Genomic DNA, 14,236 nt, shown 5'->3' with positions numbered 1-14,236 from the left:
GGGAGACACACAGGAAGTAATAACGAGCAACGCAATGCATATGGGAAATAGTAACAGACTAGATATAAGGCATAGAAGTAACGATAGCATTTAAGATAGAGGAACATAAATTTTACTAGCTAACATGGTAGAAGGCTTAGATATAGATATAACATCCATGAAGGAAAGCATGATATTTATAAGCTAAACAAATAGAAGGCATGAGTAACTAACATGGTAGAAGGCTTATACGAAAGTGCAACAAATGAGAAACGTCACAGATGTAGATATGACAAACAAGAAGAAAAGCATGATATTTACAAGTTAAACAGATAGAAGGCATGGATAACACAACCACAATTGAGATAGAGGACAAAGACAGAACAACAACGACAAGTCACATAGAAAATATAGGTGCAATAGTAACCACTCAAGATAAAGGCATGAATATATACACAAGGAAAAGATATTACCATATAATGCATGTCTCTTGTCCTCGCCTGCATGGAAACACCCTTCGTGCCATGAATACATGATAATATAAAAATATGGTAATGTAAATAAAATGGCACGTCATCACCCTTCGTGCTTTTACTCTCATCCTCATATGATAATGTAAATAAAATGGCATGGCATCACCCTTCTTGCTTTACACTCTTCCTCACCAACCACATGTATATTAATGACAATCAAGGTAGGAAGCATGAATAACATCAAGGAGAGTATTTAAGCGGATATTCCAAATGAACATCAATCATAGTTTTCAAGCCAATAACAATTCTTATGTAAACTTAGGTTCCACCAAACTGTATAGAGAACTTGGTTCTCTATCAGTTTCTACAAAACATACACACACAGCAGTAAGTAAAAGACACAGCAAAGTTTTAAGAGAACAACTCCCAGCTCACGGGATTAAAAATCATGACTTACCCTCGTAGGATTTCAACTTCACTAACTGAGCAACTTCTAGATTATAACTATTGTAATCTATGAATTAACCTCTTAATCCCTCACATATTTGTAATAACTCTATTACAAGTCTTTGTAATAACTCTATTACAAAGCACACACTTTGACTAACTCTAACCAAAATACAAACACAAGGTTTATGATTTTGCAAAAGATCTCCTACAGAAATGCTTCTAAGTAAGCTGGGTAGGAGTAATAGATAAATGACACTAACAAAGACACAACAATACTAAAGACGTATGATAGACTTAATTCTAGGATCTGGTCCTTAGTTTTGTTGTTGCTTTGTTCTTCACTGACTTGAAAGTCGGCAGCACAATTGAGAGAGAATTGATGATTTAGGGTTGGCAAGTGTGTCCATTTTCCTTGTCTCATATTGGTAATATACAAGTGAGGTCATTGGGATGATGTATGCAATTATTCGGTAGAAGGCATGCTCCATGAAGTGACTGCTACATTGTTGCATGTGCAGAAAATAGTACAGCGACTTTACAACTGTATAGTGTTGACTTGTATTGTCATTAGAGAAACTGATAGACATTTGTTCCATCTCCCATTTCTTTGACTCAAGTTTTTGGGACTTGTGCCAGATTTGAGACTTGTTGTTCTTTAGCACTTTGAGGATGTATAACAGGTTCCCAATATGGTTCTTATTAAGAAGTTTGTTAGATCATCAAAATATACAAAGGCACGTAACTTAATAATTTTCTCCTTTTTGATGATGACAAACTTATAATTGAAGTTCTCCCCTAAAAACCAGATCTTTCTACAAAAAGACTTTATTCCCCCTGAGAACCTAAGGACATGTTTCCCCTTATCAATTTTCTTTCCCCTTTTGGAATCATAGAAAGATTATACACAAGTAAGAACAAAAAGAAGTCTAGCAAAGTTAACTTATGCCACATGTGTGCACACAACATGGTTAAAAACAGAGCGCAAAAGTATAATATGCATACCAAAGGATGAGATGCTCATTAATTTAAAAATAATAAATCAGAGATAGTAGCATCATTGTTACAAAAATATCCACACAAAAAACAACTTAAAGTACAAGTCATAGGAATAACAAAAAAGACTAAGATAGGATATACATCATTCAACTAGACACTGGGAAGGGAACTGTTTAAGGGGCACTAGAAGGGGGGAGGATGAGGAGGCAAGGGTTCTTAGAAGAATGTCCATTCGAGCATTTGCAGAGACTTGTTCGTTAATTAGCCGCTCTTTCAGGCCTCGGCCTATTTCCTAAGATCTGTATTTTCTTTGGTCAGGCGAGAAACCTCTGTGCCTTGTGCACTGCTAGAACCAGGTGCCTCATTGGCCTGACTAAGCTGCCCTTCAATAATGGCATTTCGTGCCTTCAACCTCCTTATCTCCTTATTTGCAGCATTTTGAGCATCAATCAATTGAGAGATAGTGGAATTGCTGCCAACACACCCTTTCTTATCAATACACTCTCATTCCTCCAAGATTGTCTTTGAGAAATTTTGCTTGTGAGTTCCCACTGTTGCTCTTCCCAAAGGGACTTTGAAGAAGTTAAACACCTTAGTAAGCAAGAACCCATAAGGCAAGTCATGATTTACATCCTTGAAGTCTGCCACCTTCTTCATATGTTCAATCATAAGACCAGGCAGAGTGATAGTGGTGTAGGAATCTAGGGCTTCCATGAGGAACATGTCTGCTTTTGAAGTAATAGAATGCCTTTCTGCGCGTGGAAGCAAGACCTTATTCACAATTTTCAAATAGAAGTTGATACACTGGAAGAAGGGCCTTCTTGTACACTTGTTCCCCCTGCTGTACAGCATCATCCTTTAGAATGGCTCTTCTGAAGTTAGGAGAACAGGTTCCTTCAAAGGATGAGAGCCTTTAAGTAGGCACTCCCAGAATGCTCCCTAGAACACCCTCGTCCATCACAAAATCTACGACATTGACCTTCAAGCAAATATTGTCATCATCCACTATAAACATATTTGCGTAGAAGCTACGAACCTCTTCCTCGTACACCTTGGGACTCTCATTGGTGAACAAATGTGTCCACTTTTGAAACTCACAAATGTCAAATAGTTGTGTAAGGCCCCGTAAAATTTTACCGAAAACCCGGGATTTCGTGTTGCCAATGTAGACTTATGTGTTGATAATTGTAGGGTTGCGGTACGGGATTTTTTGTGTTGAAGAATGCACTAAATTATTGATGAAAATTTTGGCAGAAGAAGGAAATTATGCGGTCTGTTTCGCGACCGCAGAACCATTTGCGAGCCGCATAAGCGTCACAGAGTGAAGCAAAAACTTGAGTTAATTTTTGGACCTTTATGCGGTCCATTATGCGACCGCATAATCGTTTTGCGAACCGCACAATACATAACAGAATAATCATGAAGATTTCTGGAGGGAAGTTCTACGGTGCATTATGCGAGCGCAAAAAATGTTTGTGGTGCATTATGCGACCGCAGAACAGGTCTGCGAGCCGCAGACCTGCCGCAGACCTAACCTGAAATAACCCAGTTTTTTGTGATCAATTTTGTGGTCCATTTTGTGGGCCCCACATCAACTCTGAGGTCCACTCTGTGATCGCAGACTTGGAATCGGAGGGTCCATTTTCTGATTTTTATAACCCGACCCCATTTTGATAAATAGCCTTTGTGATCACAGACTTTATATTTTTAAAGAGAAGTGAGAGTGTTCTAGAGAGAGGAAGAAGCTCAAGTGCTTTGTTCATTAAGATCTTGTCCAAGTTTTGAAATCCAATAAGGAAATCTCACAAGATCTTCACTCAAGAGTACGGCTCTAACTCTAGTCTTCAATTTCAAGTTTGGGGTAAAAGATGGATGATCGGGAGTATGATTCTAGGGTGTGAGAGTATTATGTATACATTCATGTACCAATAAGTCTTACAGGAAGATTGTTGAGACCAAATGGGTAAAGATTGGGTTCTGAAGTTAAAGAAATCTTGTGGAAGAACCTTGTAACCAATTTGCACATCTAGTGTTTGATAAAATGCTCAAATGAGTTGAAACCATGAATCTCTCCCTAATTATGGTTCAATTTTATTATATCTCCATTTGATTGGAACTGCTAGAAGTGTTGGGACGTTATGGTAATCTAAGGGAAGCTCAAGCAAGGTATGTTGGCTAAACTCCTCTCTTAGAATTGAATCCCACGGTATTCATATAATTTATGTAAGTCCTGATTTGTTTATTATAAAATTGGCTATTCTGAATAAGCTTGTGTTAAAAGATATATGTTCAATATGTATCCCAAATGCTTTTATCATGTTATGTTATCACTTGAGAATGTGTTCAAAGTATGGGCTATGCATTAAAAATGTTTCGACTTCAAGTCAAATTCAAACGAAGGCTATTATGTCAAATTTTGTGAAAAGTCTATATGTGCCTAAGACTCTTAGTTGCTCACATGTGTACTAAAAACCTTGATTTGAAATGCCTTATTGCTCATGAAGATGATGATGTTTGAAAGTGAAAAAGGTCAGCGTGAAATACTAAATACGGCTGACGTGCCAAAAATAATTTTATAATTATGGCCACTAGTGCCAATAAAATGAAAAGATGTGAAAGAAGTATGAAACTAGATTATTGGTAGAAAAGGATGATGTCGATCCACACATCATTGTGGTGAGATGGCCTAGCCGATCGGGTCGTGATCGGACGCCATGTCGCACACATGGTGGTGATTATGCTGGAAATTATAATTGAAATTGTGATTGTGGTTGATATCTCGGATGAGACGGCCTAGCCGATCGGGTCATGGTCGGACTCCGTGCTAAGAGTATGGTGGTATTATGAATGGTGGCATATTGGTACTAAAGATCTCCCAACTTGAGATATTGAAATTTATTTGAACATTGTCTTGTTCCTAACTTGAGGTTTGATGTTGTTTGAGGCTTCCACTAATATTATGATTGTTCTTGCTTGTATTATTAATCGTTCTATTGAGAGGGTATTTTGTCATTCATTCTAGTACTATTCCATATGTACTAACGTCCCTTTTGCCAGGAGCGCTGCATCTTCAATGGATGTAGGTGGTTCCACAGTAGGAGACATTGATCAGTGATAACGGTACACCCTCTTCCCAGCTGACTTGGTGAGCCCCACTTCATTTCGGGGTCATGTATATTTTGTTCCTTGTGTATTGTGTTTGAGGTATACCCTGGGCCTTGTTACCAGCACTATCATAGTACTCTTTTGTATCTATTAGAGGCTCCGTAGACTTAGTGTTGGGGAAATCAAACAAGTTATGTTGTGTTTGAATTACTTGTTCCACTTCAAACCATGAAAATGTGTGTAATTTGAGACTTTAGAATGAAGTAAATGATGGTAATGAATTGGTATTGTATACATGATCTTCTTATTGTCTAATTAACGAAAATATGTATTCTCTTTATTGATAAGTGAGTTTGGGTAGAAAGTGTCTAACAGGCTTGCTTGACCGGGTTCACTCGGTTGTCTTACCCCTGACATGTCAAGAATGTCAGTTTCAAAAGTTCTGCCCCATAGCACCCTCTGCTTTCTAAGGTTTTCTCTGCCTCCATCCTTTGACACTGTCACTTTAGCCTTCTTGGAGGAACTAGGTTCCTCTTTCTCACTAGCCTTCCTCTTCACAAACTTCCTCACATTTTTCTCCTTCTTTTCAGACTTCTCAGAAGATTTTTCACCAGATTTATCTCCCTCGACACTTTTCACCTCTACATCTTTCACATATGACCCTCTCCTGGGTTTTGGAATCAAAGGTTTCTTAGAGGATTTATGAATTAAGGAAGCAGGTTCCTCATCCACCTCTTCATCGTCAACATGAACAACAAGTGTTGGAGGAACATCCTCCTCATTTACCAGCTTTTCCACTTTCACCAACCTCCTTCTTTTCCTCTTTGTATTTCTCCAAAACAGTCGCATAAGCTTCTTTCTTTTGCAGTCTGGTAGTGGGTATTTTAAGAGTGGGATCTTCGGGAACTGCCCTTGTCACGACCCAAAATCCTAACCTGTCGTGATGGCGCCTATCTCAGTACTAGGCAAGCCGACAACATCAATAACCCACGATTTCCTTTAAGTTTGAAAACGTAATGTTTAAATAAAATCCACAAATCTTAGAAATACCGATACAACCACTCCCAAAACCAGGTGTCACTGAGTACATGAGTATCTAATTATGAATACAAGTTTGAGACCAATATAGTAAATAAGGAGATAGGGAAGGAGAGGCAAGGTCTGCGAAATACGGCAGCTACCTCAGGATCCCAGAAAAACTCAGCTGTGCGGAAGAATCAACACCGGCTATGTCCAGGAGCACTTGGATCTACACACGAAGTGTAGGGTGTAGTATGAGTACAACCAACTCAGCAAGTAACAATAATAAATAAGGAACTGAAGATAGTGATGAGCTACACAGCTACAGTCATATTCAGTAATTCCAGCAAATAATAGACATGCTTTCAAATCTAGCAGTTTAAGTCAAATCAATTTATACAGTTCATATTCATGTAATTCGGATAAAAACTCTTTCAGAGATTTCACAACAATGACAGATAGCAACTAAGTGCAACAACAAATGGAAAGCAAATAGAGCCTCTCACGACAACAATCACTCACTGGGCTCCCAGCCCTTATCACTCACACTCAATGGGTACCCCGCGCTCACTGGGGGTGTACAGACTTCGGAGGGGCTCCTACAGCCCAAGCGCTATAATCTGCACGGCCAACTCACGTGCCATAGTATCAATATATGGATCCGCACAGCCAACTCACGTGTTGCATGGACAACTCACGTACTATAGTATCAATATCTGGATCCGCACGGCCAACTCACGTGCTTCACGGACAACTCACGTGCTATAGTATCAATATCTGGATCCGCAGGGCCAACTCACGTGCTATAATCATGAAATCAGCCCAAACAACAATGATATGATGCATCAATAATGAACAATAGAGACTGAGATAAAATAAATAAGTAAACTATGACTGAGTACCAAAAAATAATTTAGCAGATAATTCAACATGTACACGACCTCTGTGGATCCCAGCAGTACCAACATATAGCCTAAACACGGTTTCTAACATGTCTTAAAGTCAAATTTTCACAACACATAGAGAGCATATAGCTAACAACAAATTATTCAACTTTACAGTTTCACGGGATGGACCAAGTCACAATAACCTTGGTGCATGCCCACACGCCCATCACCTAGCATGTGCGTCACCTCGAAAGTAATCACATGATACAAAAATTCGGGGTTTCATACCCTCAGGACCATATTTAAAACTGTTACTTACCTCAAACCGCGTAATTCTTTATTCTGTTATGCCTTTGCCACGAGAATTGGTCTCTGAAAGCCTCGAATCTAGTCACAATTAATTTGTTTCAGTCAATAAATTTATTGGAATTAATTCCATAAGAAAAACCTAATTTTCCATAAAAATCCAAAATTTAGCTCAAAAGTCGCCAGTGGGGCCCACATCTCGGAACCCGGCAAAAGTTACAAAATCCGAAAGCCCATTCAACCACGAGTCTACCCATACCAATTTTACCAAAATCCGACATCAACTCGACCCTCAAATCCACAATTTAAACCAAGAGGGTTTTCAAACTTTTCCAACTTAATTCACCAATTAAATGATAAAAACAACCATGGATTCGGGTAATTTGACCAATATTGAGTTAAGAACATTTACCCCGTTGTTTCCTCTAAAAATCATCCAAAACTTGCCTCAATCCGAGCTCCAAAACGTTAAAATGGAAAATGGGACGAAATCCCATTTTCTGAACTTAAACTTTCTGTCTAGACCTCTCTTCTTCGCGAACGCGACAGGTCCCTCGTGTTCGCGAAGCACAACTCGACTGACCACAAATTTAACCCTTCGCGAACGCAACCACGGCTTCGCGAACTTGAAGCTTTACCAGTTCAGACCACTTCAGCAACATAGATATTTTTCAATGTTTTTGCCAATAGAACCACTTCACCAGTCACAAGGTTTGTGACTGTGCAAGTCTTTGATAAGAATTTCACTTTGTTTCCTTTGTCTCAAATTTGAGAGACACTCAGTAGGATATATTTCAAGCTATTCACATAGTACACATTCTCAATTGAGTGAATGAGCGTCTTCCCAACTCTTCCTACTCCTAGAATGTATCACTTTTTACCATTGCCAAAGGACACACTCCCTCCTTGCAGGGCTTTGAGTGAAAGAAAATCATCAATGCTTCTAGTCATATGCTTAGAGCAGCCACTATCCATATACCATCTTTGGATACTTCCTTTCACTGCTCCCTTCACAAGAAGATCAAGGATTATACTTAGGAACCCAAACAAGTTTGGGTCCCTTGTAATGAGTAAAAGGGCAAATTAAACTTCTTTTTATTCAAGAAGGCATTACACGTTTTTTATTGGAGGAACCAGGTTCTTTAGCAATAGTTACCTTTTCAACAAAAACTTTATTTTTCTATTAGGATTGAATTCTAGCCTTACAGGTTTCTTTAAAGTGCCCAGTGTTACCATAGTGAGTGCAAAGCCAATTATCAGGGATAGTAACATACTTGCTATGTGGATTGTAGGGAGTCCTTTCCTTTTGGAACCCAACTCCCTACCTGTCCCCCCCCCCCCCCCCCCACTTGTATACATGGCAGTGATTGTATCAGAGGACCAGGTACACTTTAGAGATTTTTCTAGGTCATTTTTAACTCTGCCTAAATCTTCCTCAAGTTTTCTGTTTCTTTTAAGTTCAGCACACATACTAGATTTCACCAATTTGAGCTCATTTTCAAGCTTAATGTGTGCCTCACTTGAAACTTCCTTTTCATTTTGGATGTTCCCAGAACTGTTTCCCCTTCTTAGTTCCTCAATTATTTCTTTTAGATCCACATATGCCATCTCTCTCATGCCCTACGTTTTCAATTCTTTCAATTAGAGCATTTCTTTCTTTCTTTAAAACCTCAATGGTCTCTTTTAGGTCAACCACTACGACTACCATATCATCTCTCTCATGTTCTACCTCTCCTAGTTTCACAGTTAACACATATTTATCATTTATAAGAGTGTGATAAGTATCAATTAAAACATTATCCAAGGATATAAGCTTTTTTTGAGAGTAAGACTTCAAATTTTTTTGAACGTCTAGAAAGTGTACCTCATCATCATCATCATCGTTAGATTTTGCCATCAGGGCAAAGATAGAGTCATATTCAGTTGCTTCACTTTCAACTGCCATCATGGAGGTGTCACCTAGTTCATCATCTTCCCCAGATTCATTGGAGGAGTCTCCACATGCAGCAAGATCTTGTTTCACAACATTGTTAGCGGCATCTTTTCTCTTGAATTTCTTGTCAGGAATCGAGTTTCTCTTGGCTGCTTTGTTTGTGTTGTGCTTGTAATGGTCTGGCTTGAGGAGAGGACAGTCTTTGATGAAATGTCTTGGCTTCCCACATTTATGACACAAGTCATAAACTTTTGGTTTGCTAGAGCTTTCCCTTTTTGGAATGCCTCTATTCCTGCAAACCATTTTCTGAAATCGCTTTGTCAGGTAGGCCATGTCAGCATCATCACCACTCGAGTCATTGTTTTCTGCCTTGAGGACCAAGTTTTTCTCCTTTTTGGGTTCTTTTATTTCATAATCCTTCTTCTTCTTCATTTCATAAGTCTTTAGATTACCAATATCAATGGTCATCTTTTGTAAATATTTTACCTCTATGATGGCATTGACTTAGCTTTCCCAAGAGCCAGGTTATATGCTAAGTATTTCCTGAAAATTTTGTTTCTTGGAATGATTTCTCCTAGAGAGTGGAGCTCATTGATGATGGAGATGAATCGAGTATTCATGTCCTGAATGGACTGATCATCCTTCATCCTAAATAGTTCATACTCAGTAGTGAGCATGTCGATCTTTGACTACTTAACTTGAGTTGTTCCTTCATGTGCTGTTTGGAGAGCCTCCCAGATCTCCTTGGCGGATTGACAGGCAAAGATTCTTTTATACTCTTCTGGAACCATACCACAGACGAGGATCTTTTTTGCTCGGAAGTTATTCTCTATAGCTTTGTGGTCAGCATCGTTGTACTCCTTCCTTATTTTTGGAACTGTCACTCATGGCTCCCCAATGGTCTTCATGGGAACGAAGGGGCCATCGTATATGACATCCTAGAGCTTAGAATCCTCAGCCATGATAAAATCATGCATCCTTGTCTTCCACCATCTGTAATACTATCCATTGAATCTTGGTGGTCTGTAGGTTGATTGACCTTCTTAAAAGTTCGGTGAAGCAGTCATGTGGATCCTTTCTAGGTGTTAGTCTTGTAGAAAGAACCTGTTCTAATACCAATTGATGTAAACTTAGAGTCCACCAAACTGTATAGAGAACTTAGTTCTCTATCAGTTTCCACATAACACACACAGCAGTAAGTAAAAGACACAGCAAAGATTTACATGGAAAACTCCAAGCTCACGCAATTAAAAACCACCACTACCCTCGTAGGATTTCAACTTCACTAACTAAGCAACTTTTAGATTATAACCTATTGTAATCTAGGAATTAACCTCTAAATTCCTCACCTACTTGTAATAACTCTATTACAAGCCTCTTTGCAATAACTCTATTACAAAGCACACGCTTTGACTAACTCTAGCCAAATCACAAACACAGGATTTATGATTTTATAAAAGATCTCCTGTAGGAATGCTTCTAAGTAAGTTGGGTAGGAGTTAAAGATAGATGATACTAACAAAGACACAACAATAATAAGGACGTATAATAGACTTGATGCTTGGATCTGGTCCTTGGTTCTGTTGTTGCTTTGTTCTTCACTGACTTGAAAGTCGGCAGCACACTTGAGAGAAATTTGATGATTTAGGGTTGAGCAAGTGTGTCTATTTCCCTTGCCTCATGTTGGTAATATACAAGTGAGGTTATTGGGATGATGTATGCAATTATCCGGTACAAGGCATGCTCCATGAAGTGACTGTTTGCATTGTTGCTTGTGCAGAAAATAGTGCAACGATTTTACAGTTGTAGAGAGTTGACTTGTACTATCATCAGAGGAATTGATAGACATATGTTCCCTCTCCCGTTTCTTTGACTCAATATTTTGGGACTTGTGCCAGACTTGAGACTTGTTGTTCTTGAGCACTTTGAGGATGTGTAATAGGTTCCCAATCTGGTTTCTATTAAGAAGTTTGTTAGATCATCAAAAAATATAAAAGCACGTAACATAATAAAATTCAATAAATTTCAAGAACCTTATTGTGCAAGTACTTCAACAAGTCTCAAAAATTATCTTCAATTCAAGTATAGAATACAATATCTCAAGAATAACGGTCGAAGCGATGTGTTAGTGATTAATCATAGTGATGACCGAATTTAACACATCAATAGTTTTACAAAAATCCATCAAATTTTAATCAAGTTATAATAAGCTAAATCTTAGTTTCTAGCATTTAATTTCACACTCTTAGTAGTCTAGAAGTCAAATAAGACATAAAACAATAAGATCACATAATTCAACAAGGCACAATTAATCATATAACTTACCGTCGAGCATGATTAACCTTGACACATGAAGATATGCTCGTCACCTCATATATGCATCACCCCCGCATGTAGAAAATAATGTCAATCAGTAGAAAAAATCTTGCAACAAAGTTAGACAAGATATTTACCTCAAACAAGTCTAATCGATACACTAGAAGCGTCATCATGCTCAAATCATCCTCCGAACGACTCAAAAATAGCCAAAAGCAACTCAAAATCATCAACTAATGACATAGGAAGCAAACCCAACCGATAAAGGTCGAATCATACCCGAGCCCACACCTCGAAACCCGACAAAACTCACAAAATCTGATAACCCATTGAATTACGATTCCAACCATACTAATTTCACTCAATTCCAACTCTGAAGCGATGCTCAAAACTCAAAAATTCAGTTTAGGAAAGTTTAGACAAAAACCCCAAATTTCTCTTTAGAAATTATCAATCAAATACCAAAAAAGAAGATGGAATCATAGAATATAATCAAAATCGAGTAGAAAATACTACCCCAATTCATGTGAAGAAAATCCTTTCCAAAATCGCTCAAATCCGAGTTCCAAAATAATGTGAGAAAAAGTGACTAAATTCCGGAATAAGTAAAAAATACATTGCAGATATTATAGCTCGAATCATATCCAATATGACCCCAAAACTCACATTTGATAAGCCCAACATAATCCTTGCGAGATTACAATGAAGATAGCCTTTTGAATCACCCAATTTGGCCTTAAAATTAGGGAGATATGATGCTTTGAAATTTTAAAGGAAATCTAAAAATTTAAGAGACAAAAATGACATTTTTATAATTATTTTACACCAGGAAATGAGCAACAAAAAAAAATTCGTTTTAGCACCCAAAACTCATTCGGAACCTCCCGTACACAAACCATATATGTATTTCAATCATTAAACATGCTATGAACCTGCTCGCGCACTCAAAACACCGAAAAGAGGTCATCTTCACCCGATATTGACCACGGTCAAACTTCAAATCCTTAACTAGTTTCTCAACCAATAATCCAAAACACACCTGAGCCCCTCGATACCCCATTCAATCATACCAGCAAGTCCTAAAATATGATATGGACTTATTCGAAGCTTCGAATCACATCAAATAATATAAAAACCATGAATAGCAACTCAAATCAAACTTAATAAACTTTTAAACTTTCAACTTCCAAAACTCGTGCCGAACCATATCAAATCAACTCGGAATGACTTAAAATTTTGCACACAAGTTTCAAATGACATAACAAAGCTATTCCAACTCCTGGGACCAAAATCCGAACCCTATATCTATTACACCCCATATTTTTGTACGTGAAAGTATGCTATAAGTAAATTGATAAAAGCTCGAAAATGAGATGTAACATCCCGCAGTTTCGTACATTAAAGTATCGTCGTAAGTTAATCGACGTAAGCTCGGGAACAAAATTATTTTGAGGTTATAAGTATTATGCTATTTCAAACAAGTGATAAGTAAATTCGTAAAGGTGAGAGGGCGAACAAATCGAAAAAATTGAGTTTCGTCGAAGTTTGTCATTTTGGAATAAAATACGGTTTAAGCTATAATACCCGGTATTTATAAACTAGTGTCATACAAGGTATCACATGACCATGATAGTAAGATGTATAAAGTGTGTTAAATGGGACTAGTATTTTAAGTAATTTGAGATAATTCTTAATTATGCGGGTAATTAATTAATTATAGATTTTTAGTGGGAGATTAATTAAGTAGTTAAGATCTTTGGATAAGTTTGGTGGAAACATAACGTGGCAGCAAGTGGAAATGGATCAAGACTACATGATGACTCTTTAATTTTAGGTAATTAGGTGGCACATGGACAATATCCTTAATCATCTTTTGGTGACAATTCATATATGCACATGGAAAACATGTAGAAAGGGAAGTTTATTTTAGTCATCCTTAGGCTTTATTAGTCATGAATTCATGAATTATCACCAGCATATTAGTGATCCTTACACCTTATCTTCAATCCATACCATAATTTTATTTGGGGGAGTTGTAGAAAGGAAAAAGGCAAGATGACAAAGTGAGGAGATTTGGGAATTCATACGAGACTACATAATGTAATAGCAACGGGATTTGCAATTATAAGGGAGCCCGGTATAACCTTTCTCAAGAATATCATATGAATTTTTCCCTACTTCAATCTCGTCGTTACGTGTTTTGTCGCGATTGACATGTGTTAGAGGGATTGTCAATAGAATCGGCTCAGGTATGTTAAGGCTATCCCTTCTTTCTTTTTGGCATGATCCATACGATACAAACGAAACAAGCAAATGCACAACTTTCATAAATGACTCTATTCATAGAAGTACTAGAAAAGCCTATGTTCTTGATTCCCCATGTATCCTATTGTTCTATCATTTGTTCATGGGTCTCAAAAAATACGTAAGTTGATAAAATTTATTTCATGACATTAATCAAAGGCATAATGGCCTTATGACGTTCCGAGAGATTTTATTGGCGTACTTTTTATGCATTTCATGCATTTATACATGTACATTGACCCATGACCAGATAGCGTTATATACGCGTATATTATATGTATATGGGATATGGAAAAAGGTTACGACGTTATATACGCACCACCACTTGATCAGCTGGTATACGTTGATGATTTGCCCACAGTGGCCGAGATGATATGATGGGATGCCCTCAGAGACTTGATGATGTTATGTACGCATACACTTATGCATGGTGTGACATTTATATGTATATACATGACATTATAAAT

The 14,236-nt window shown here is 37.7% G+C and overlaps 1 protein-coding gene across 1 annotated transcript; it reads right to left on the bottom strand.

Annotated features, from left to right (window-relative positions):
- Positions 1-8,086: 8,086 nt before the first annotated feature.
- Positions 8,087-9,617, bottom strand: LOC138904324 (uncharacterized). The gene is made up of 3 exons (XM_070192825.1): positions 8,886-9,617; positions 8,699-8,836; positions 8,087-8,224 (listed from the first exon to the last, which is right to left on the bottom strand). The coding sequence occupies exons 1-3, from the start codon at positions 9,615-9,617 to the stop codon at positions 8,087-8,089; spliced, it is 1,008 nt and encodes a 335-aa protein (XP_070048926.1).
- Positions 9,618-14,236: the final 4,619 nt, after the last annotated feature.

Source organism: Nicotiana tomentosiformis, chromosome 1, assembly GCF_000390325.3.
Source record: "Nicotiana tomentosiformis chromosome 1, ASM39032v3, whole genome shotgun sequence".
NCBI lineage: Eukaryota > Viridiplantae > Streptophyta > Magnoliopsida > Solanales > Solanaceae > Nicotiana > Nicotiana tomentosiformis.
Note: the sequence above shows the minus strand (reverse complement) of the source record. Positions and strands in the feature narration are given on the sequence as shown.